This window comes from Panthera tigris, chromosome D4 (genome assembly GCF_018350195.1).
Source record: "Panthera tigris isolate Pti1 chromosome D4, P.tigris_Pti1_mat1.1, whole genome shotgun sequence".
NCBI lineage: Eukaryota > Metazoa > Chordata > Mammalia > Carnivora > Felidae > Panthera > Panthera tigris.
Genome location: NC_056672.1, coordinates 59,508,085 through 59,534,387, shown reverse-complemented (window position 1 = coordinate 59,534,387; position 26,303 = coordinate 59,508,085). Strand labels below are relative to the sequence as shown.

Here is a 26,303-nt window from a genome sequence, read left to right as displayed (position 1 = left end):
ACAAAATGGTATACATATTACCACATATAAAATGCACTTAAAAATAATTTAAAACAAAATATGTAAAAACAGCCATCACAACACACACAGTCCTCGACCTTGACCTATCTCCGTAAGTAAGAACCAATATATGTTAATCTTAGAGATAAATATTAATGAAGCAATATTATGTCAAGTGCGTCATGCTCCCTGTATAAAAGGTGATGTGATTAATAACTCAAAATCTGAAAGAAGGGCAGGGAGCAGGCATCAGAAGGGAGGAGTAAGGAGAAACGTACCGTGCAAATATGAGGCCAGTGTTCAAATTGTTGTAAAATTCCTTGATTAAGTTCTTCTTTATATAACTCTTTGTAAAAATGTGGAAGCTTAGATATCCAAATGCCATTGTTATGCTTGTTTAGTATTTCCTTTATGCGGTTTTGAACCTCATCCATTTTATAAGTGTAAGAGGCAGGAGGCGTGACATTTGGTTTTTCAACAGTCTGATTTAAATTATCTTTAAATTAAAAAAATGATAGAATTAACCAAAAGGCTTAACATTTTAGATTATCCCCATTACCTAGTATCTGTGTTATTAGGCTTTGTTACACTTCAGGCTTATGGGGGTCAAGGGACTTAGAAGTGGACAGGATAAGGCCAAGAAGGACACTGACAAGGGTGCTTCCTAATTTAAACATCAGGATGATCTTGTTTCATAGAGAATAATAAAATTTAGTATTTAACCAATCATTCTCTAACTGCAACTAAGAAAGGTTAAACTTTAGACAATACTGGTTTATATGCAATGCTTTATTTAAACCTGTATTCCACAAAGCATTAGGATAGTGCTTTAATAGTAAGATCAAAGAACATTTTATAGAAAATTTTGAAAATGTGTTTTGAAAATTTTTAAAATATGTTTTTCTGCTTTATTAATGAGAAAAACAATTTAGCAATACACAGAAGTTCTATTTTAAACTGGCAGGTAGAGAGATACACAGACTGGTCTGGGGCCTCTAGCCTCTGAGGATGCCAGGAAGCCAAAGGGTGAGCAGCTCCTTGAGGGCTGGATGCTAACTCTGCTCTCACCCAGCACAGGGCACTAGACTGAGTTTGGCTCGGCAAACAAAAGGGCACACAATGTCCATATAAGGACATCACTAATTTATTTAGGTTCTTCCCAAATAACGATATAAAAGGATCAGGAATAAGGAAAAGATGAGCTTCTGAGAACTGGTCAGACCCCCCTTAAAGAGACAGTGTCAGTAACTAATGCACAGTTGGAGTCTGCAAATGCATCTGTTTTGTGGGGTCACTGGGAGTCCCCTAAGCTTGTGTGGTTTCTGTTAAATCAACGAAGGAGTCTGTTTTATAACAGGTAGGAGAGGCTGTGTGTAAGCATGTACATATCAGCTGTCCCGTGAACTGCAATCCTCCTGAAACAAGTCCTCAGCGTTCTGCAGAAAAAAAGCTTACTCTAATTTAAAAGGATTTACAACCTCTAAGGGAGTAGCCATGTTTCAGAAAATACATGTGTAGGGGCACCTGGGTGGCTCAGGTTAAGCGGCCGACTTCGGCTCAGGTCATGATCTCTCGGTCTGTGAGTTCGAGCCCTGCGTCGGGCTCTGTGCTGACAGCTCAGAGCCTAGAGCCTGTTTCAGATTCTGTGTCTCCCTCTCTCTGACCCTCCCCTGTTCATGCTCTGTCTCTCCCTGTCTCAAAAATAAATAAAACATTAAAAGAAATTTAAAAAAAGAAAATACATGTGTAAAAGTTATTGACAGAAACAAAAATCATATGATTCAAGTAATTTCCATAAGAAATACTGGAGATGTGTTCATATGGAAAAAATGATCTTGACTCAGTCAGAATCACACTTGAGACAGATCATTTAAAATCACACTTAAATTTCATGCAATGTAAATACTGATCCTGAAACACTGTTCCCTCAGATGCATCTATGAGCAGGGAATTTATACTTTGGTTGGAGGAGACCAGATGCCGAGTGTGTGCATTTTACTTTTTTTAATGTTTTATTTTTTTTTTCATTTTTGATAGAGCGTGAATGGAGGAGGGGCAGTAAGAGAGAGGGAGACAGAGGATCTGAAACGGGCTCTGCACTGACAGCAGTGAGCCCGATGCAGGGCTTGAACCCACGAACCAAACCATGAGATCATGACCTGAGCCCAAGTCAGATGTTCAACTGACTGAGTCACCCAGGCACCTCAACAAGTGTGTGCAATTGTAATCTTCAGATTCTTTGACTTTATTACGTTTCTTACTGTTTTCTTAACAGCTCTTTTGGATCTTCTAACCCAAGGAATCATTTGTATCATACTAAGATGCTTAGTGGTCACTGTGTATAGTTTAGGGTCCCAGCTTTTAAAAATGGTGGAGTATCTGAAACTATTTTCTGAGTTGAAACCTCATATTTATGTGCTTTAAATCTTATCCTCTGAAGAGTAAGAGGGTGACAAGGCACATAAGTATCTCTCGGTGACACATGGAGCGAAACAGAACTCGTCTAATATGCGGAAGGCCTTATGTCAGAATAATGATATCCCTGGAGGTGCTATTTTCTCTTTAGATCACTTCAATTCATAATTTAAAGAAATGAGGAAAGAGGGGAAGAAAGATAATAAATAGGATAGGGTGAGAGCAAATGCGCACAGCCACCACCAGATATTTTTCTTGGGGTTCTAAGGCTCTAGAAGCCGAAATGTTCCATGAAGATAATGTTTAGAAAACATACCATTTATTTCCTTAGCACAGGTTCTTGAGAGATGCATCTGAAAAGGTGGTGGGAGGGACGCCTTTGGGCTAAACCTAAGGTGTTAAAAAAAAAAGTAAGTTAAAAATCAAACATCAAAGTCTATGCCAGGTTTTAAGCATTGTGCTTTTCATTTAAAGTTTCTGTGGCACTGAATAGCAAAAGAATTCATTAGAATATTTCAAAATGAGCAAAAATGAAATGATACTGGTATCAACTTTCATGTTTCATATTAGAGAAAATGTGTTAAAAGCTAAATTTAAACTAGGACTTTAAGAGAACATGGAAGTTAGATTTCCAATTAATCACCTTTAAGGGACCAGCAATACAAAATAAATAAAACCATGCAAAGAATAAGTAGTTGATCATAAAGAATATTTTGGAATACAAGCAAAAAATGAAGGACTTATACCACCAGATACTGAAGTGAGTTATAAAGTTACAACATTTATAATATTTAAACAGATAAGTAAAATGATACAGAGCTTAGAAACACTCAATTGACGCTGTATCTTAGCACGTGAGAAAGGTGGCATTCCAAACCACAGAGGGACTGCTCAAGTAGCAAGTTAGAAAAGAAAAAGCATTGTCTCCCCACACTTCATACACTCACCAAAATAATTTTTATATGAATTATATTGGATATACATAGGAAGATTTTTCCAAATATGAGGACAATGAAACCAGACAGACAGACACACACACACTCATATATGTTCATGTCAGTCTCCCTCACTAGGCTCCAAGTGTCTTAATAACCTGTTCCCAGAGCCTAGGGCAGTGCTTGATACTTGCAAAGGGCAGTGAATGTTGTAGGAATGAATAGGATGATTGAATTAACCTATGAGTACACCTTGCCCAGCAGTGGGTATGGGACTAGAACAGGTGACAATGACACAATATACATATTTTCCAACTTTTAGATAGTATGGAATACTCTAAAAATTAGATGAATTGTTTGGAATAAAAAACATCTCCTCATAATACTTTAATTCTACAAGAAATTATTAAATGGTAGGCTACCAATACAACTTATTTAATATATGATGCTATGCAACTATAAGAACATCATGTTTACATATTAATGCATCTAGGTAATAATGGAAGATGCCAAAAACATATCCAACTTCTATTTTTAGAGAACTGGCAGGGAGACAGCCCTCTTTTCCCTTGCACCAGAGCCCTAAAGTTGTAAACTGGAACCCTCCTCTGCTTGGAGTCAGCTGTGAGGGCTCTATTAGCAGGCAGAGGCTTATGAGCAAAGAGGGAGCACAGAGAGACTATGGCAGGGACTGATATGGCTCAGGCATAGGTAGGTCTGATGGATGGGACAGAAAACAGTTGACATAGCAAAAGAAAGATTTCAAGGGAAACTGCAGGGACACGTGAAAAACAAACATAATAAGATGAAAGTGGTCCAACCAGTCTTATAAAAGTAAGTATAAAAATTTTATTATTTTGTATTTTAAAAGACAAATTATTAAGTATTTTAAAAGACAAATACTTAGACTGGTCCAAAAACCACCCTATCAAATCTAAACATATGCCATTTATTAGAGACACATTCTTACCCTACAAACACTTATTTCAGGACCTACTATGAGCTGGGCATGGGCAGACAGGAATTGTATACAATTAAATAAGAGAAACACACCCCTATCTCATGGACTATACATACAGTTGAGAAAACCGACTGTAGTAAGCTGCTGTGACATGGCCCCCAGTCATTCTTGCCTCCTGGTGGCCAAGCCACAGCCTTATATAACCTCATTCCCTGGAGTAACTTGCTTCTAACCAACAGAATATTTCAAGGTTGAGGGGATTACAAATGATGAGATTACAAATCTCCCCTCCCCTCCCCCCCCAGCATAATCTCTCCCTTGCTGGCTTTGATGAAGCCAATGGCCATATTGGGAAGGCCTGTGTGGTAAGAAATTGAAGGTGGTCTTTGGCCAACAGCCAGGAAGTCAAGCGCTGAGGAAAAAAATGAAAGTGATTTGGCCAACAAGCATGTGTGTCAGCCCAGAGGCAGATTCTTGCTCAGTTCACCCCATCCATGGCCAACACCCACAGCAGCCTCATAAGAGACTGAAGCAGAGGACCTAGCTAAGCAGTACCAGATACATGACCCACAGGAATTAGGAAATAATAATTAGGTGTTGTGAGCTGCTAGATTTGTATAACCTCTTACACAAAAATAGGTAATAATGCACTGACAAAATCTATAAGAACAAAACCTACTAAGTGCTATGATAGTGGCAATAAGTGTAATAAAAGCACATGTTAGAAGCAAGAAACCAAATCAGCAGTAGAAAGAGGAGGAAGTAGAGAGTAAAGGTTATTAACACCTTATAAAGTTATAATAATCTGAATAGTTTGGCACAGCAAAAGAATTAGACAGGTAATTAATGATTCCAAATGAAAAGGCCAGAAACCAAGTCATATATTTATAACAATTTACAATTGGTAAAGACAGCATTTTAAACCAGCATGGAAAGAAAAAAATCATGTAATAACTGGTATCAGGACATCTGGCTAACAAGACTGCTAACTCTCATGATACACAACCACATAAATTCTGGATTAAAGATTTAATGAAACCATAAAAATTCTAAAAGAAAACAGAAGACCTATTATATAGTATTGGGGTAAAAATGATTTTCTAAGCATAATACCTAAAGACAGAAGCCACAAAGGAACAGATTGGTAGATTTAGTTAGATAAAAAAATATAAAATTTTAAAGTTTTTGTATAGTGGAAATACAAAAATTAAATAAACTGAGGAAATATTGCCAACATATTACAAAGGGTCAACATCCTTAATTTATAAATTATTTTTACAAATGAGAAAGAAAAAAGAAAAAACCAACAGAAAGTTTGTACAAAGGGCAAAGACACATAATTCATAAAAGATCTATAAATGGTCAAGTAAACATATGACAAAATTATAACCCCCTTAAGAATGAAAGTCAAAGAAATAGAAATTAAAATATAGGTTTATTTTTTCACCTTTTGGCATCAACTGAAAAAGTGGTGCCCAGTACTGGCAGGGGTACAAGTAAATAATCACTTCCATATGCTTCTAGAATATAATTGGTATAATCTGTGTAGAGCACAAATTAGTAATAGCTTTAGAATGTATACCCTCTTACCCTTTTCCTACCAATTTATTGTAAGGAACTAGTCGTGAATATATGCAAGGACTGTTCTACAAATATGTTTCATTGTAGAATTGCTTACAATAGTGGAAATAATTTATATTCAGCAATAGGAGGCTGGACAATGGATCTCCCTGACATTAAAAATGATAGTGTACTAATATACTTAATCATGTGGGTTAACAATATATTATTACTTAAAAAAAAAATTTTTTTTAATGTTTATTTATTTTTGAGAGAGGGAGAGAGAGTGTGAGTCGGGGAGGGACAGAGGGAGACACAGAATCAGAAGCAGGCTCTAGGCTCCGAGCTGTCAGCACAGAGCCCGATGCGGGCTCGAACTCACAGACTGTGAGAACATGACCTGAGACAAAGTCGGACGCTTAACCGACGGAGCCACCCAGGTACCCCAATATATTACTTTTTAAAACAGGTTATAAAATAGTAAGATATAGCAAGAGCCCATTTGTATTTTTAAAAATTTATATATCCACAACTTTTAAATGTTTACATTTATGTTTAAACGTTTTATATATCCACAGCTTTTAAATGTTTACATTTATGTTTGGATTAGAGGCAATTTTTTTAAGTTTATTTATTTATTTTGAGAGAGAGAGAGAACATGAGCAAGGGAGGGGCACAGAGAGAGGGAGAGAGAGAATTCCAAGCTCAATCCCACAAACTGTGAGATCATGACCCGAACCGAGATCAAGAGTCCAATGCTTAACCAACTGAGCCACCCAGGTGCTCCGGATTAGAGGCAATTTTAAAAATTCCTTTTACTTCTTTACACTTTGCAAATTTTCTATGCCATACACATAGTATTTTTACAATCAGAGCCAAGCAATAAATGTATTTTAGAAAATACTTCCTACAAATATTTAGCACATACTAAACATACAACAGTTTTAAACATATGCAAAGAAGCAGAAACCAACAACAAATTCACATTTATTTAGCTTAATACTTGAAAGATGCCTTTTCAATCATAGTGCCTGTTGGTTAGTGCCAAACAGCCATTTGTTCCTATCCAAAGTCCATGATCTTACTCATTACAATATACACACAGTAATTTCTTCTCTCTTTCTAGGCCTAATGGGAATCTTGAACTTCAGTACCATATTTATCTGTGTTTTATGGATAAATATATTAAATACCTCATTTAGTAATCTTATCACTTTAATAAAAATACCATGGTTATATATTATATTATTTTAGATATACACATTTCCTTCCCTCATATAAACCAGAGAAATCACAAATCAATCATATATCCTTACTCCTGACCCCTCTTTGTATTTTACTGGACACATGATAAACTTAGATTGATGCCTACAATATCAGAAAATATCAGCTATGCTATTTTTCTAGAACCCGTTCAGTTTGTTAACTGGCAGGCATGAATTCTTAACCAAAGATCCTGAGAAGGGGCTTCTGAGGTCCATGAATCTCTTGAATATACAAAGATGTATGTATATGTGTACACATATATTTTTCTGGGAAAATCATTTATACCTTTTATCAGCTTCCCAAAAGACTTGGTGACCCTCCAAATGTTAAGTTAATAATAGTTTTTACTACTTACTATTACTGCTCATGTATTTTATAAGTAGATAAAACAGCTTTTGCTCTTGTTCTATTTTTGGTAAGAGTAATTTTTTTGATTTTATAATTAAAAGGGATGCACATAATAGCTGCCACCAGGTGGTATTTATATTCCTCTTAAAAGGATTCTTTCAATTTGTATTATGCTCTTAAAAAAAAGGTTTGATTAAGATGTTTTATGACATCTTTAACAGTTTATAGTTAAAGTAGTCTGTAACATAACCTATGTAAAGCAAGACAGCTGAAGACAGCTAGGTGTATAGTTTTAGAAATTATTGTACAAGATATTCTACCATATGAAATTTGAAATTTTTACAGTGAAAGGCAAAAGATAAAAGGATATATTAATTCTCAAAACTAAAACCATATAAATAAGGCTTTTGCTATCCCTTTTTTAACTTTTTACACCTTTTAAACATTTTTTAAAGTTTTTATTTATTTATTTTTGAGAGACAGAGAGAGCGAGCAGGGGAGGGGCAGAAAGAGAGGGACAGAGAGGGAATCCCAAGCAAGCTACACACTGCCAACGCAGAGCCCGATGCGGGACTCAAATTCATGAACCGTGAGATCATGACCTGAGCCAAAACCAAGAGCTGGATGCTTAACCAACTGAGCCACCCAGGTGTCCCTACACTTGATTCTTAAACAACATGAGTTTGAACTACACAGGTCCACCAGATGCATATTTTTTTGACAAACACAGTACAGTACTGTAAATGTATTTTCTCTTATGATTTCCTTAAAAATATTTTTTTTGCTCATTTTATTGTAAAAATACAATGCATAATACATATAATACACAAAATATGTGTTAACCTACTGATTATATTATCAGTAAAGCTTTTGGTCAACAGTAGGCTATTAGCAGCCAAACTGGGGGGGGGGGGGGGGGCTCAAAAGTTGTATGTGTATTTCTGACTGTGTGTGGGGTTAGCACACCTAACTCCATGTTGATGGTGTTCAGGGTCAACTGTATTCTGAAATACTTTTAAGTTCATGGGGAGTTGCAAAAAATATACATAGAGGTCACATGCACCCTTCACCCAGTTTCCCCCAATGGTAACATCTTTGCATAGTACATCGGCAAAACCAGGCAACTGACATTGGTATAATCCAGAACTTAATCAAACTTCACCAGTTTTACATGTATGCGCATGTGCATGTGTGTGTGTCTGTGTGCATGTGGTTCTGTGAAATTTTACCACATATATAGATCCTTGTAACCACCACTGTAATCAATAACTTATTGGTTATAATCATCAGACTATAATCATTATAATCACAACTGTCCCATCACAAGGCCCCTTCTTGCTATACCTTTATAGCCACACCCTTCTGACTTCCTAAAACCCTAACATTTGGCAAACACTTATCTGTTCTCCATCTCTACAATTTTGTCATTTCAAGAATGTTATATAAATAGAATCACACAGCATGTAACATTTTTGATACTGGCTTCTTTCACAGAGCAGAATTCCCTTGAAATCCACCAAAGTTGCTGTGTTATTAATAGTTTGTTCCTTTTTATTGCTAAGTATTCTGTGGTCTGAATGTACTACAGTCTGTTGAACCATTCACCTACTAAAGGACACTGGGGTTGTTTTCAGTTTGGGACTATTATGAATAAAGTTTCTATGAACATTTGTGTACAGGTTTTTATATGAATATAAGTTTTCATTTCTCTGGGATAAATGCCCAGGAGTGCAACTGCTGGGTCATGTGATAGCTGCATGTTTAGTTGCTTTTGTTTTTTAATGAACTTTCCCAAACTGTTTTCTAGAGTAGCTATTAATTTTACATTTTCAACAGCAATGTACGATTGATCCAGTTTCTCTGCATCCTTGCCAGCATTCAGTATTATCACTATTTTTTATTTTAGTCATTCTGATAGGTGTGTCATGATGATATCTCATTTTAATATGCGTTTTAATATGCGTTCCCATGATGGCTAATGAAGTTGAACATCTTTTCATGCATTTTTACATTTAAAGTAATTAAACTTACATTGAAAGTAATTAGTCAAACCCAACACCCCAAAAACCAAATAATCCAGTTAAGAATTGGATGTGATGGAGTGATGCTCAACATCACTCATCATCAGGGAAATGCACATCAAAATCACAATGAGATACTGTCTCATACCCATCAGAATGACGAAAATTAACAACACAGGAAACAACAGATGTCGATGAGAATGCTGTTAGTGGGAATGCAAACTGGCACAGTTACTCTGGAAAATAGTATGGAGGTTCCTCAAAAAGTTAAAAATAGAACTACCCTAAAACCCGCAATCTCACTACTAGGTATTTATCCAAAGGATACAAAAATACAGATTCGAAGTGGTACATGCACCCTGATGTTTACAGCAGCATTATCAACAATAGCCAAACTATGGAAAGAGCCCAAATGTCCATCAACTGAGGAATAGTTAAAGAAAAAGTGGTATAGGGGCGCCTGGGTGGCTCAGTTGGTTAAGCGTCTGACTTTGGCTCAGGTCATAATCTCACAGTTCGTGGGTTCAAGCTCTGCATCAGGCTCTGTGCTTACAGCTCAGAGCCTGGAACCTGCTTCAGATTCTGTGTCTCCCTCTCTCTCTGCCCCTCCCCTGTTTGATCACTCTGTATATCACTTTGTATAGCTTTCCTACTAGTTGGTTTAAGCATTCCAATATATATATATACAACATCACATTCCATTGGTATCAACGTTTTACTACTTTAAGTGTACAAACCTTACTTCCTTTTAGGTCTCCTCTCCTCCCCCCAGTTTTGCAAATTTAATTAAGTTCTTTCTCTATATATGTTGAGCACTTATCAGATAGTGTTATAATTTTTGTTTCAACCTAGTATGATTTAAGAAACTCATAAGAAGGATAATCTTACATTTACACCTGTTTTTACCAGTTCTGCTCTTTCCTTTCTGAAATTCCAAGCCCATCTTATATTATTTATTTTCTATTGAGAGAACTTCCTTTAGCCACTCTTTAAGAGTAGGTCAACTAGTGACAAATTCTCTTAGTTTTCTTTCATCTGAGAATGTCTTTATTTCCCTTTCATTCCTGTTGTATATTTTTCCTGGATATAGAATTTATGGCTGACAGTTTTTTCTTTCAGTACAAGAAAAATGTGCTGTTTCCTTCCTTCAGGGTTCCTCCATGGTCATAGATGAGAAATCCACTGTCATTAAAACTGGTAATCCCCTATAAGTGATGTGTCATTTCCTGCTGTTTTTAAGATTTTTTGTCTTTAGTTTTCGGAAGTTTAGTATGATGTGTCTTCATGTGGGTTTCTTGGATCTATCTTTTTTAGGATTCTCTGAACTCTTGAATCTGTAGGTTTATATTCTTAGCCAAATTTGAGAAGTTTTCAGCCATTTTGTGTTCAAATACTCTTTCAGCCCCACTCTTTCTCTTCTCCCAAGACACTGCTAATACAAACGTTAGATCTTTTCTTATTTCCCCCCACAGATTCCTAAGGCTCTGCTAGGTGTTTTATTTCCAAAGGCCCCTCAGGCTTTGGTAGGTGTTCTTTTGTTTGTTTTGTTTTTGAAGGAAGTCTATTTACTCTGTTGGTCAGATTGTGTAATTTCTATTGCTCTATCTTTGAGTTCATGGATTCTTCCCTCTGTCATATTCATTCTGTTGTTGAGCTTACCCAGTGAGTTTTTTAGTTTGGTGTTCCATTTTTTTAATACTACAGTTTCCATTTCATTCTCTTTGGTGAATTTTATTTTTTTTCCATTTTGCCCCCCAAATTCTTTTCATTTGCTCATTGAAGCATTTTAGGAGAACTGCTGTAAAATTCTTGCCAGATAATTCCAACATCTGACTGATCTTGCTCTTGGCATTTGTCAACTGTCTTTTCTCATTCAAGTTGTCATTATCCTGGTTCTTAGCATAACAAGTGACTTTTTATTGTATCCTGGACATTTGGACATACGTTAGGAAACTATTAATCCAATTTAAAAGTCCTATTTTAGCAGGCAATCACCTGCTTAGGTTTAGCACACAGCTCCTGGCCCACATTTGTAGCTGTAGTTCCAATGATAACTGATTTTTCAGAGCCCTTATGGGCTAACTTAAATTTACTTGTTGCTGTTGGGGCTCCTTCTTGATCAGGTGCTGCCCACAGGAACAGAATGCACTCCCCTGGACCTAATGCTGCCAGGTGAAAGAGGGTGAGAACACACTAGGCTGTAGGTCAGAAAGCACGATCTTGGGCCTGCTCTTTGGGCATCTTGGTGCTTGCACAGCCCCCTCTCAATCACTGCTGGTCCTACCTGGAGGAATGGAAGGCACTTACCTGGGTTGCCCATTGCCAGTAAGAGATGGGTAGGAGACACCAGACCATGGGGTAGAGAATGTTCTCCTGGGCCCACAATCCAGTATGTCTTGGTTTTGTTGTCATTTTATAGATTCAATTCAAAATGGGAACTTGAAATGGAGGCATGGAAGCAGAGGACACAGTGGTACCTCAGTCACATGCTGGCCCTAACTAGTGCTTTGGGTCAAGATCCAAGTTCTAACTATGTATTTTCTAGACCTTATCAAAATTATAACAACTAACCATAAATAGCACTAAATATATACCATTATAAAAAATTTTAAGTTAAAAAAAATACTCCTAAATATTCTAGTATAGTCGGGGGAGTGCTGGGGTGGGGGAGGTGTAGCTTTTACACAAAATGGAATATTTGAACACCGATTTAAAGGGATATAACATGGGGCGCCTGGTTGGCTCAGTCAGTTAAGTGTCTGACTTTTGATTTCGGCTCAGGTCATGATCTCACGGTTTTGTGAATCCAAGCCCCACGTCGGGTTCTGTGCTGACAGTGCAGAGCCTGCTTGGGATTCTCTCTACCCCCACCCCCACCCCTTCCCCTGCTCATGTTTTCTCTCTCTCTCTCTCTCTCTCAAAATAAATAAACTTAAAAAAAATAATACAACAAAATTTGTTTTATAAAGGCACAAAAAGAACGAAAGAATGGGATACTCATTCATCTAGATCAGGAGTTGGTAAATGTTTCCTGTAAAAGTGTCCACTAGTGTATCTTTTAGGTTTGGCAGGCCATAATGTCTCCGCACAACTACTTAACTGCAGTTGCGCAAAGGAAGTCACAGACAATGATATAAACAAAGGGATGTGGCTTTGTTTCAATAAAACTTTATTTACACAAAACAGGCAATGGGCCAGATTTAGCCCGCGGGTCATAGTTTGCTGACCTGAATTACCTTACAAAAAGTATAAGATTTAAAGCCGAAAAGGAACTTTGAGGTCACCTAGTTTAACATTTTCATTCAACAAACCACAACAACAAACCACAGCCCTAAAAGACGAAATCATTTCACTTGTTCACCTGGCTAATAAATGGCAGCACTCAAACTAGAACTTGAAGGTTGTGTTAATATTGCCAGTCGGATATGCTGATGCATGGATGTGTGATTATAGATATAATCATATAATATAATATATGTATAATATATATATATATGTATGTATATATGTATACATGTATATATATGTATAATATATATAATATAATATAATATAATATAATATAATATAATATAATATAATATAATATAATATATAATCTATATAATTATAGATATGATTATTGGAGCACAGTGGAATGTGCAAATCAAGAATGTTACTTAGAAGTTATAAAACTAATTATAAGAAAGGTTTTCAGAAAAAGTTGTAAGTTATCCTGAAATAGCATCTTAGAATAGCCTTCAAGAGCCTTTTCTTTTCCTGTGAGAGCTTTCAAAATGAATTTTACAAGGAGAGATTACCAACAATGCAGAGAAAATATAAAATGAAGATACTCAGACAATGACATTCAGGTAGCCAGGAAGAGTGGATTTACTAGTAATGATGCATTTCTCTGCTACATGTGAACTTACATTAGGTAAAACAGAAAGTATTTCCTTCTTTTCCGGAACGCTTTTAACATTTATTATCATAGATTCACCAAACTTCTCCTTTTAGCCAGACAAAGCCCAAATACCTGTTGCTGGTAGACATGGTCACATGTCTCTGCACTGGAACGTCTTTGAATACTTCACTTCCAGCAGTTGTGTGTAACGTGTAAGGCGGCGTTTCAGCATCAGACTTAACTCCAAGAGAGTTTCCTCTGTCTCTTAGCAGTGTTGGATTAGGTTTTTTGCTGATAGAAAAATCTGAAGAAAATCCTGGTTGTCTGAGGGTTGCTTTTGGTTTTCCTGTGAAGTTAGGCATACATAATGGAATCAATTAGCTTCCCAAAAGCTTCATGTCACTATGCCACTCCCCCGTCCAGATGTTTTCTGGGAGTCTCTATTCTCAGAATAGTTTGTAAGAACACGAGGAAGTTGCCACTATAGGGTTTGTCAGTAGGGGAAGTAGACATTGGTATTCAGCAGATGAGATTTCTTCAAAACGTGGCTTCATCTGCTAAATTAGCCAGTTACCTTCCCTCTCTACTCACCAACCAACACTTCAGTGGCAGCCACCCCATGTTGCTACAAACGTAGCACACTCAGCCATATCTCAGGCCTCCCATTTCTTCTCCATCAATTGAAATTCTTCCCCTCATTCAAGATCTGGGTTCAATCCCCCTTTGCCATGAAGCCCTAAATGGCCATTCTCCCATGACTGTTCCCTTGTCTAAAATGCTCATGGTGGCATTTGGGGGTCTACTCCTTCATATTATCATTGAACTATATCTTGAGAATTTAGTTTTAGAACTGATTAAAAGCTCTCTGAGATAATTGTTCAGTAAACACTGGCTAAGTTGCCTATAACACCTTTGTGTACAATTCATGTTTTTCCAAAAATAGAGGATCTTGATATAAAAGACATGACTTGCTAAATAAGACATTAAATCATAGGTTCTTGGTTCATCCAACATTCTGGATGAGGCTTCCCCCCCCTCAAAAACCTAAAAGAATAAAACAACACTTTGCCATAATAAGCTTAATTAAAACTGAATTATCTCACATTGTGTAATAACTTAGTGAGTCATGCTCATCATCTTCACTTAATTTTAAATGGAAATACAGTACTAGCTTTAAGATTTCCCTCTTGACATATGAATGCTAACAAATATAGGTGTTTATCATGAATACAAGCAATATTTCCATAATTCCATATGACAATGTATTCATAGATAGGTTTAAAAATTTTAGCATGTGAAAAGACCTTACCTTCTAGAAAAAATGGCATAGTTTTCTTCACTCTCATCTGACAATTAACTTGCCGCCCAGTTTTCCTTTTAGAACTCCTCTGACGAGCCACAAGCTGAGCAATTCTTGCAGTTTCTGTGCAGGCCATGGCATAGCAGGTAATCTATTCATGAGAGGCAAGGTGAGAGGAGAAACATTTCTCAGATTCACTGCTGCCTAGAGGCTGATTTTTAAAAGTGGATCTTAGTGAGTTTACATGTTCCAACTCAAGCTGTATACAAATATTCACATCCCTCTCTCTTTTTGATACTGTTAGAGCAAAATTACATTCTATAAGAGACATCAAGAATAGTCTAGCACATTGAATGATCTCTCCTCAAATTGAAAATTTCATTTATTCCTTAAACAAGCATTCACTAAACATCTATAATGTGCTAGGTACTATGGGATTAACCAATGAACCAAAAGAAACCTGTGATCTGCACATATTATCTCATATAATCTGTGAGATATATTTTATTTCGATTTTATACATGGGAGAACAGAGGCTCAGGGAAGTTAAGCAACCTTCCCGAGTGACACAGCTAGGTTATCTCTCTGAATCCAAAGTAGGTACTCATAATCGCTATTTTTCTTACCTCTCAAAGACAACCCAATCCTAATCTTGCCACTGAAACAGATTAGCTGGATGACTTGGAACAAAGCAGCTTAGCTCCCACATTGTAGTACACTCTCTCAGCTATAAAACAGGAGTGGGCTTAGATCTAGGGTTTTCAAACTGTTCATTGGTGCCACCAGATTCCATGAAGGTAACTCTGGAGCCTCACAGTGGCAGTGCAGTGAGGGCAAGGCAGGGCAAGCAGAGGCCCTGGACCCTGCAGCACCTGCTTAAAACACAGCAGCTCAGCTTTTCATCTTTTAAAAAATTGGTGTGATATATGGGAGATTTTTTTCCAGTGTGTAGAATACCGGGACTAGATGGTCTCTCTCTAAAGCCACCTCTAGTGTTAAAGGCTCTGGTTCTAAGTAGAAATCAAGAACAGGAAAGCAATGAGGCTTTACAAAAGCCAAGACATACTCCTATTCTTTGGCCCGGTATTTCTATTCCTGAAAATATATTACAAGAATATAACTGAAAAAAAACTTTACATACCCAAATATGTGCAAGAGGGGTTATTTTAATTTTCAAAACCTGGAAACAGTCAAAATGTCCATAATAGGAGAACAGGGTTGAGTAAATTACAGCACAGTAACCATATGAGGCATTATTAATTCATGAGACATTTGATCATTCATATAGTAAAACACGTATTTATTAAGAACTATCTGGAGTTAAAAAACAATCATCCATCCTCAAGAAACTTACGAAGAAAAAGAGAGACACAAAGAGACTAAATAGAAAGCATTATGTTAAATGCTATATTGGATGTATTACAAAGTGTCAAGTAGACAGAAAGGGGGGCTTAAATCTGTCTAGAAGAATCAGGGATATTGAAGCAAGTTTTATTATTAATATAGTATTTAATTAATTTAGACATGATCCTTATAAAAATTATTACACACAGGTGAACCTTCCCTTTGATCACTCTCCTGATCCTGCTCCCCTTTTCCCTCCTCCACCCACTGCCTTCCCCATGCCCCCAAACAGAACAACTATTACAAGTTTGGGTAAGAAATACCCCAGATCTGTTATATCTATTTACCTATGTAGAAATGAACCCAGAAGAATATGCTGTTTGGTAAGGTGGGTGCTTTTTGTCTTTTGGACAATGGTTTGTCCATATCTTTTATACTATATATTGGGGAGATACCAGGGGGTGAAAGTGCTGGGTCACAGGGTATGTGCAATAAAACATTTCATTGCTACCACCAAATTGCCAGGCTCTATATAAAAAATTCTTCCAGAGAAACTAAAAGATTTAAATAGTCTTATCATATTGGTGTGAAGGGTAGAACAGCCTAGAGAAAGAAGGGATTAAGGAGGACAAGGAGAATGGTAGGGAAGGCCCTGTAATAATCAAAGTGTTGGGGCGCTCAGTGGCTCAGTCAGTTAAGCATCTGATTCTTGATATCAGCTCAGGTCATGCTCTCACAGTTCATGAGTTCGAGCCCCACATCAGGCTCTGCACTGACAGTGTGGAGTCTGCTTGGGATTCCCTCTCTCCCTCTTTCTCTTCCCCTCCCCTGCTCATACTCTCTCTCTCATAATAAATAAATAGATAATAAACTTAAAAAATATTTTTAAAAAATCAAAGTGCTGAATGATCCACTAGAGACTCAACTAGGGTCCAGATAGTAGGAACAAATAGGAATGAGGTCAAACAATGAGAATTTAAGAGTATCTATTAGCTCTGATAATCAGGAGGTCATTAGTGACCTGAGCAAAAACAGTTGTAGCAGGTGTATAATGCATGGGTGCTGACACCTGGCATTTAGGTCTCCAGTACACTTATTTTGCTTGAATGCTAATGACTGGGTAAACTTTAAATTTTTTCATCTATAGTGACTAGAGTCTAAGTTTTACATCAAAAAGAATCTGAGGGATAAAACAAAAGACATCAGAATTTAGGCTGTGTCTTGGATGCTTTCTATCACTAACAATCTCAAACCACTTAGCTAGTACTTTTCACTTTGACTTCTGTCCTAGTTAGGAGATTAGAAGTGCCAGGCAGGCAATTAAGAATTGGTCTGACTCTTGGGGCGCCTGAGTGGCTCAGTCGGTTGAGCGTCCTACTTTGATCTCGCAGTTGACGAGTTCGAGCCCCACGTCGGGCTCTGTGCTGTGCTGACAGCTCAGAACCTGGAGCCTACTTCGGATTCTATGTCTCCCTTTCCCTCTGCCCCACCCCCACTCATGGTCTGTCTCTGTCTCAAAAATAAACATTAGAAAAAAAAAAAAAAGAATTGGTTTGACTCTTGACATGCACAATTACCTTCTTACCTCTCCAGATCTACTAGTCTCTATCCTCACAACTGCTGGCACACTTCTCAGATAGGCTTCTAATGTTGGGTAACCTAACTGCTTAAAGGGAATCCAGTCTCCAGTCAAGGATCTGTACTCTCCTTGGAGGCGGGGTAATACTATTCCGTTCTTATGAGACTGCAGAACAGCTCGTAGCATTTTTGAAACCAGATCTGCTTCCAGCATCTTCACCTGTAAGAACACAATAGAAGGTTTCTATAATATGATTTATTAGTCTATGAACTCATTCGAAGTTGTTAGGTTATCCCATCAATTGTTACTGAATACTTTCAATGCTGTTACAATATAGGGAGATTACTATGGTGGAGAAAAGCACAGAATACTATGAGAACACAGGGCAAGTCCAAGATGCACAAAGACTAATCTGGGGAGGGAAGATATCAGGGAAACATTCCCAGAGGGGAGGTCTGAATGGAATCCTGAAGGACAGGAAGGAATCAGCCAGGCAAGGAGGAAAAGGGTGTGTGGTGGGGTGAGGATGGCGAGAGGTATCAGCCTCAAGTAAAGGGAATAGAAAGTTCAAGGGGCACAGAGGTCAGAGGGAAATAGATGGTTGATTCTGAAGAGTTCCAGGCAGTTAAGTAGCTGGACATGATTGAATGAAGACTCTAAGATTGTAAGTTGAGGACTGAAAGACGAGGATAAAAGAGGTGGGAAGAGGTGGGAAGAGGCAGACTCAGAAGAGACCCCTATATTATGTTTACATGTGTGCATTTTTGCCAAACATAATGTGGGGCCTTAGTAAGAATTTTAAATAGGGGAATAAAGTGATCAGCTTTGCATTTTAGAAAGATAACTATTCAGTAGTGGAGAAGACAAATGGGAAGGAGAAAGACTAATGAGTTTGTAAGAACACTTGAAAATATGGAGGACTTAAAAACAGGAAGTTGGGAATAAACAAAAAATCAATTTGAGAAGTAATTAGGAGGTAGAATCAACAGAAATTGATTAACTGGTTTGGATTATGAGGGAGTTTCCAAGTTTCTGGCTCAGAAACAGAGCAGACAGTAATGACCCACATTGAGATGGGGTAGAGGCAAGTTTGCAAGAGAAGAAAAGAGTGAATTCATCTGGGACATATGGAGGCTGGGATGCATACAGGGCAGCCACACAGATATATTCATGAGGAACTCAGGTTAGAGGTCTGAACTGGGGATTTGTTGACCTTTAGCATATATATGGTATTTGGTGCCCAGGGAGTCAAAAATAAAGTTAAGGATGGACCTCTGTGGAAGGCTGTCATTAAGGGATAGGCAAGACAAAGAAGAACCTATGAAAGAGTAACCAGAGATAGAAGTAGAAAAGGCAGAACTGGTGTCATATAAACAAAAAGAGGGAAGAACCGAGAAGAATAGCATATTCAAAAGCGTCATACCCAGCAGTCAAGTGAGAGAAAAATGAATTTTGGTACCTTGGAAACCTGTGGGGGCCCTGGCTAAGGATCTTCAATAGTCAGTAATTGGCCTTTTTAAGGATTAACCACTCATATTTTCTCTGGACTGATAGTAAATAGAATGGTGATACATTCAGAGAATGGCATTCAAGAAACCAGGAAAAGCAGACTTAGAAAGGTAAGCCATGGACAACTAGTTAATTCCTCCTTCAACAGTGCTATCCAACAGAATTTTGTGCTGATGGAAATGTTTTACACCTGCACTGTTCAATACACGTGGTGACTGAGCACTTGAAATGTGGCCAGCATGACTGAGGACCTGAATTTTAAACTTAATTGGAATTAAATGTGGCTAGTGGACACTAAATTGGACAGCACAGAATTCTAGACAGCCTCATTCTTTCTCTGGTTTAGAAAACAAAAAGGAGAAGGGCACCTGGGTGGCTCAGTCAGTTAAGTGTCTGACTCTTGATTATGGCTCAGGTCACGATCTCATGGTCTGTCGGATCGAGCCCCACATTGGTCTCTGTGCTGACAGTGAGGAGCCTGCTTGGGACTCTCTTTCTCCCTCTTTCTCTGCCCCTCCCCTGTGCATATGCTCACTCGCTCTCTCTCTCTCTCTCTCTCTCTCTCTCAAAATAAATAGATAAATTAAAAAAAAAAAGGAGGCATAGCATACAACTCTAGCAATTTCCTCATCTGTCCATTTTAAAAAGGAGGGAAGATATCAGCTCATTTGTGAGTGCTCTTAATAATAAATATGATACTCAAATGACAGTGAGGTTAAATGGCAAATATCCTAAGTACTCATTTTGTACTTCCCTCCATTAAACATCAACTCTTTTAGAACTGTCACCACCAGCACCAAGATTGAATTAATACTATGTATATATACACAATGTGTAGTATATCATTATTTGAAAGGGGAATGTGATAAAGACATGTATCATAAACCTTATGGCAACCACCACAAATGCTTTAAAGAGATATAATTAATAATCCATTAGTAAATATAAAACAGGATAAAAAATTCAATCAAAAAGCAATTAGATGTACAACTGAAACTAACACTGCATGTTAACTACACTGGAATTAAAAAAAAAAAAGCAATTAGGAGTAAAAAAAAATTGGGCAAAAAAAGGGTGGGGGGGGGACAGAAAAGAGATAACATCTAGCAAAATGGTAGATTTAAAGTCAACCACAGCAATAATTACATTAAATGTAAATGATGAAAATATCTCAATAAAAATTTAGGATCAGTAGAGTGGATATAAAAGACTTACCTATATACTATGTACAAGAAATTTATTTTAAATACAAACACATAGATTCAAAGTAAAAAGAAAAAGATATGACATCCAAATACATGATTAATTAATACTAGAACAAGGAATATCACCTGGGATTAAGAGGGATATTACATAATTAAGGAGTTAATTCATCGGGGAGATATAACAATCCTAAATGTGACTGCACCAAATATCAGTGCTTCAAAACACATGAAGCAGAAACCAATAGAGCTGAAAGAATAAATATATTCATGATTATTTGGAAAATTCAAAACTCCTTTCTCACTAATTGGTAGAACCAGTAAGCAAAAAAAAATCAGTAAGGATATAGAAGAGGTTAATAACAATATCAACCACACTGACCTAAGTGATATCCATAAAATATTCTACCCCAACAGTAGTGGAATATACATTCTTTTCAAGAGCACGTGGGACATTCACCAAAACAGAATATATTCTTGGACTTAATACAATCCTTGACCAATTTAGAATATTAGAATAATTGAAATTATACAAAGAGTATCCTGTGACTAGAAAAAATTAAATTAGGCATCAGTAACAGAAAGATACGTGGACAATCCCCATGTATTTGCAAATTTAATGACATACCTCTAAAACAAAGGTCAGAAAGGAAGCCTCCTTCAGAACAAAAACATCAGAAAATATTTTTAAATAAATGAAAATACATTGTACAAAAGTTTACTGGGTGCAGTTAAAACAATATCTAGAGGGAAATTTGCAGCATTATATGCTTATGTTGGAAAAGAAGAAAGGTCCCAATTCAGTGATCTAACCTACTACCTTGAGAAAAGAGAGCACATTATACCAAAAGTAGAAGAAAGGAAGGAATAAAAAATGAGACCAAAATCAATATTGAAATGATGAAAGATTAGTAATGGAATAGAAAAGGTAAAGAAAAAAATCATGAAACCAAAACTAGTGTTTTGAAAACATCAATAAAATTGACAAACTTCCAGGTAGATTAATCAAGGAAAAAAAAAAAGAGAACACAGGAATTATTAATAATGGGATTAAAGAAGGGGCCATCAATATAGATCCTATAGATATTAAAAGGAGAATATTATGAATTTATGCCAATAAATTTGGTCAATTGGAAGAAATGGAGTAAATTCACTGAAAGGCACAAATTCCAAAGCTCACTCAAGAAAAAACAGATAACCTTAATATCTTTGTATCTACTAGAGAAGTTGAATTTGTAGTTAAAAACCTTCACACAAGGAAAACTCAAACCCATATGGCGTTATTGCCAATTCTACCAAAAACTTTAAGAAAAAATAATAACACTTCTACACAAACTCTTCCAAAAAACATAGGAAGGGAATACTTCTAAATCTATTTTTCAAGGCCAGCACTATGCTGACATCAAAACGAGACAAAGACATTACAAGAAAAGCACAGACCAATATCCCTCATTAGCATAAATGCAAAAATTTCCAGCAAAATATTAACAAATCAAATCCAACAATATGTAAGAAGGATAACACACCATGATCAACGATAGTTTACTCTAGGAATGCAAGACTGATTCAACATTCAAAGATCAACCAATGTAATGGACTACAATCAAGAGACTACAGGAGAAAATCCCCATGGTATCAATAGGTAAAGAAAAGACATTTGACAAAGTTCAAAATCATTTATGATAAAAACTCTCAGAAAATAAGAATAGAAGGAGACCTCCTTAACCTGATAAAGAATATCTGTGCAAAACCCACAGCTAACATCATATGTAATGGAAAAAATGAATGCTTTCTCCTTAAGATTGGAACAGGGCAAGAATGTTCACTCTCTTCATCCCTATTCATTTATCACACTGGAGATCCTAGCCAGTGCAAAAACACTGATTTTAAGACTATAAAAGTATATTAATCAAAGTAATGTGGGTATTGTCAAAAAAGCAGTCACATTAAAAGAACACAAAACATAATCCGGAAAAAGACCCACACACACATAGTCAACTGATTTTCGACAAAGTTAACAAAAGAATTCAATGAACAAAGTTCAACAAATAGTGCTGGACCACCACTCATCCATATGCAAAACATGAACCTCATACCATATTCAAAAATTAACTCAAAACAGATCATTTAGGTCCTACTTGAAAAAGCTAATACTGTAAAATGTCTAGAAAAAAACAAAGGAGTAAATCTTTGTGACCATGAGTTGGGCAAAGATTTTTTAGAACCACAGCAGAAAAAACTGACAGATTGGATCTCATCAAAATTTTAAATTTCTTCTCCTTTAAAGGCTGTTGAGAAAATGAAAAGACAAGCCACAGACTGAAAGAAGATATTTTCACAACACAGCTGGTAAAGGGCTGATAACCAGTATATATAAGCAACACTCAAAACTCAATAAGAAAACAAAGAGGGGCACCTGGGTGACATAGTCAGTTAAACATCTGACGTTAAAAATTTTTTTTAACGTTTATTTATTTTTGAGACAGAGAGAGACAGAGCATGAACGGGGGAGGGTCAGAGAGAGGGAGACACAGAATCTGAAACGGGCTCCAGGCTCCGAGCTGTCAGCACAGAGCCTGACACAGGGCTTGAACTCACGGACCGTGAGATCATGACCTGAGCCGAAGTCGGCCACTTAACCGACTGAGCCACCCAGGCGCCCCTAAACATCTGACTCTTAATATGAGCTTATGTTGTGATCTCCTGGCCATGGGCTCGAGCCCCACACTGGGCTCAGCACTGAGCATGGGGCCTGCTTGGGATTCTCTCTCTCCCTCTGCTCCTCTGCCACTTATGCACATGCGTGCGCGCGTGTTCTCTCTCTCTCTCTCTCTCTCTCTCTCTCTCATTAGGATTATTGTAGTCAAAAACCTTCACACAAGGAAAACTCAAACCCATATGGCGTTATTGCCAATTCTACCAAAAACTTTAAGAAAAAATAATAACACTTCTACACAAACTCTTCCAAAAAACATAGGGAAGGGAATACTTCTAAATCTATTTTTCGAGGCCAGCACTATGCTGACATCAAAACGAGACAAAGACATTGAAAGTCTCATTAGGATTATCTCATTTAGTCATTAATAAATGACTAACTTAAAAAAAATAAGAAAACAAAGAGCCCGATTAAAAATGTGCAAAAGATTTGAATACATACTAAAGTAGAGATGTAGATGGCCGAAAAACACATGAAAATATGCTCAATGGCATTATTCATCAGGGAAATGCAAAATTAAATCCACAATGAGGCATCACGACACATCTGTAAGAATAGCTTAAATTTTTAAAAAACCACTAATATGAAGTGCTAATGAGAATACAGAGCAACTGGAATTCTCATACATGCCTGGTGGCCTTGCAAAACAGTACTTTGAAAAACACCTTGGCAGTTTCTTACGAGGTCAAAAGCATACGCTTAATATTCAACCCAAAAAACTTACACATAGGTAATTACCCAAGAGAAATCATGACTATGTCCACACAAAAACCTGTACTTTAAATGTTTATGGTAGCTTTATTCATAAGTACCTCCAAATTGGAAACAATCCAAATGTCTATCAACAGGTGAATGGATAAACAATGTGGCACATTCATGCAGTGAAGTAGTACTCAGCAATGAAAAGGAACAAACTATTGATACCTAAAACTGTATGGATGACTCTTTCCATCATGCCAAGTGGAAGAAGCCAGACACAAAAGGCTATATACTGTATGATTCTATTTATGTAACATTCTGGAAAAGGCAAAACTATAGGCACAGAAATTAAATCAGTGGTTGCCAAGGACTGGGAGTATAGGAAGGGGATTGACTATAAGAGGGCACAAGGCAATTTTGGGGTGATGGGAATATTCTATGTCTTGATTGACAAACTATATTAGTCAAAATTTAGAGTACTGTAAACAAAAAAGGGTGACAGTTACTACATGTAAAGTATATCTCAATAATTCTGAGAAAAAAAAAGCTCTTTCAAGTTGTGCCACTTTGCAGTCAACTCTCACCCTCTCATACACACTGTCCTGTCTCCTGGCAACCACTGATCTGCTTTCTGTCACTATAGATCACTTTTGCCTCGTATTCTTGGGCTTCACCCGTGTTACCCCATTTCTCAGCAAATACTACTTATGCTATGATAAGTACTAATTTCACTGTGGCGGATGTGCCACAATCCATTTATCCATTCAAATGCCGACAGACACTTGGGTTGCTTCCAGTTTGGGGATATAAATAAGGCTGCTTTCAACAGAAGTCTTTGGGTAGACATACATATTTTTTTTCTCTTATACAAATTCTGAGATTTGGATTTTCTAAAAATTTAATATACATACTAATTCTGGGAAGAAAGTAATCTCATCCTGTAGATGAGAAAACCAAAGCCTAGGGGAAATAACCAAGATACTGTAACATATATGGAAGCCACTCACAGGGATGCTACAGATTCTAAGTCAGTGAGACAGACAGGCACTCTAAAGAGTAAGCAGCAAAATAAGACAGCTATAGGGTCTGAGCACCTCCATCGCCCCTGATGTCCAAACACACTTTGAGTATGCTGGGGAGCAGGTAAGAGAGGATGGCTTTGGGACCTCTATCTCAAGGCTGCCAGAAGTTGAATCTAAAGTATGAATTCAGGCTCTTAAATAGTAAACTCCTGATTACAAGAGAAATACTTTGATTTGTAATGGTTCCTGACTCAACAAAGATCAATGAACTTTAACTACACGGTTATTTCCTCATGTCGGAAAAACCAACTGGCCAAGTTTTCATTTGCAAGAGGAAAACCTGAAGGATCACCTACTCATGTCTCAGAGCCAAGCCTCCCCAACATTTTTACCTCCACCTTGCCCACCTTCTTTCCTTCAAAACTCTGTCCCTCCCACCTCTTCATTTAGAGCTCTTCTGAGTAAAGCTAGACTTTGCATCTATGTATACCAGCATTTCCAGGCGGGCCTTGACGATGAATTATACACATATAATGTGTAGATAAAATGCCAGGTGGCCGGCACACAAGTAGGAACACACCTGCTTGGGTGTTAGCAGTGTACCTGGATCGGCTTAGACTAGACTGTTTAGTACACCAGGCTCCTCCCCAGTCAGAACCACTATAAATTCCCCTGCCCAGGGTTTCAGTAGGAAGGACTTGCCCTTCACCTTGAGGAGTTTCTACTGCCTCCTCCTTTCCCTTCTTCCTGGAAAGAGCATCTATTCCATTACTACCTCCCCAGTGTGGTCTACTTTTCCCCAGCTACATTAGGGAGTGAGCAGCAATCACACTAATTTATGGGGTAAAAAAATTTCTGACATTCTACTCACTAATGGACATCCTATGACTGAAACATAAGAGAAGCCCAATAGGATGGTTTGAAAGGCCAAGTCTAATCCCATCTTAGAAGCTAATCAGAGACTGGTTCTACAGGCTGCCCTATATGAAAGCCTTCTACTCCTTCCACCCTTGGGAGAACCACTTCAGACTACTTCCCCTCAGATGTCCCCTCTACCTTCCTAAGATCTACTCTGAAAGAGCTGCCTGAAAAGACCTCCCAGACATTAACAGTTTGGGGGCGCTGATAATTAGTAGTTGATATACTGATTTTGATTTGATTTGTGGGGAGAGGCAAGGGATTGTGGAAGGCTGTGCCCATGCCTCCCCTTGCTGGCGTCTCCACGTTCACTATCACCACACAGAAATCGTTTATTTTCCTGGGACAAATCCTTTCTCCCAGGCCCCCGTCTCCTTAGCTGTAAAACAAAAGAGTTCAGTATTAGTGGCTCTCAACTCTTATCACCATCACCACATGGTGTCACACAGGCTGACATCCATAATTCCCCCACTCCTCACCAACTCCATGGTGACCCTCCTTAGCCCATACCAACAACATCTCTTGCCTGGATTGGGGCAATTGCCTCCTAGCTGGTCTCTGCTTCCACTTAACCTCCTAGAATCGATTCTTCACATAGGGACCACCAGGGCCCTATACAGTCTGC

The 26,303-nt window shown here is 37.5% G+C and overlaps 1 protein-coding gene across 3 annotated transcripts in view; it reads right to left on the bottom strand.

Moving 5' to 3' along the window:
* Positions 1-26,303, bottom strand: part of TDRD7 (tudor domain containing 7) — a 77,304-nt gene that overhangs the window by 43,441 nt on the left and 7,560 nt on the right. For all 3 annotated transcript variants that reach the window (XM_042963650.1, XM_042963648.1, XM_042963649.1), the window contains 5 exons: positions 17,619-17,831; positions 14,699-14,840; positions 13,522-13,735; positions 2,732-2,805; positions 279-496 (listed from right to left, as the gene is read on the bottom strand). In XM_042963650.1, the coding sequence (XP_042819584.1) occupies positions 279-496; positions 2,732-2,805; positions 13,522-13,735; positions 14,699-14,840; positions 17,619-17,825 (855 nt within the window). In that variant the 5' untranslated portion in view covers positions 17,826-17,831. The remainder of the gene's footprint in view (positions 1-278; positions 497-2,731; positions 2,806-13,521; positions 13,736-14,698; positions 14,841-17,618; positions 17,832-26,303) is intronic.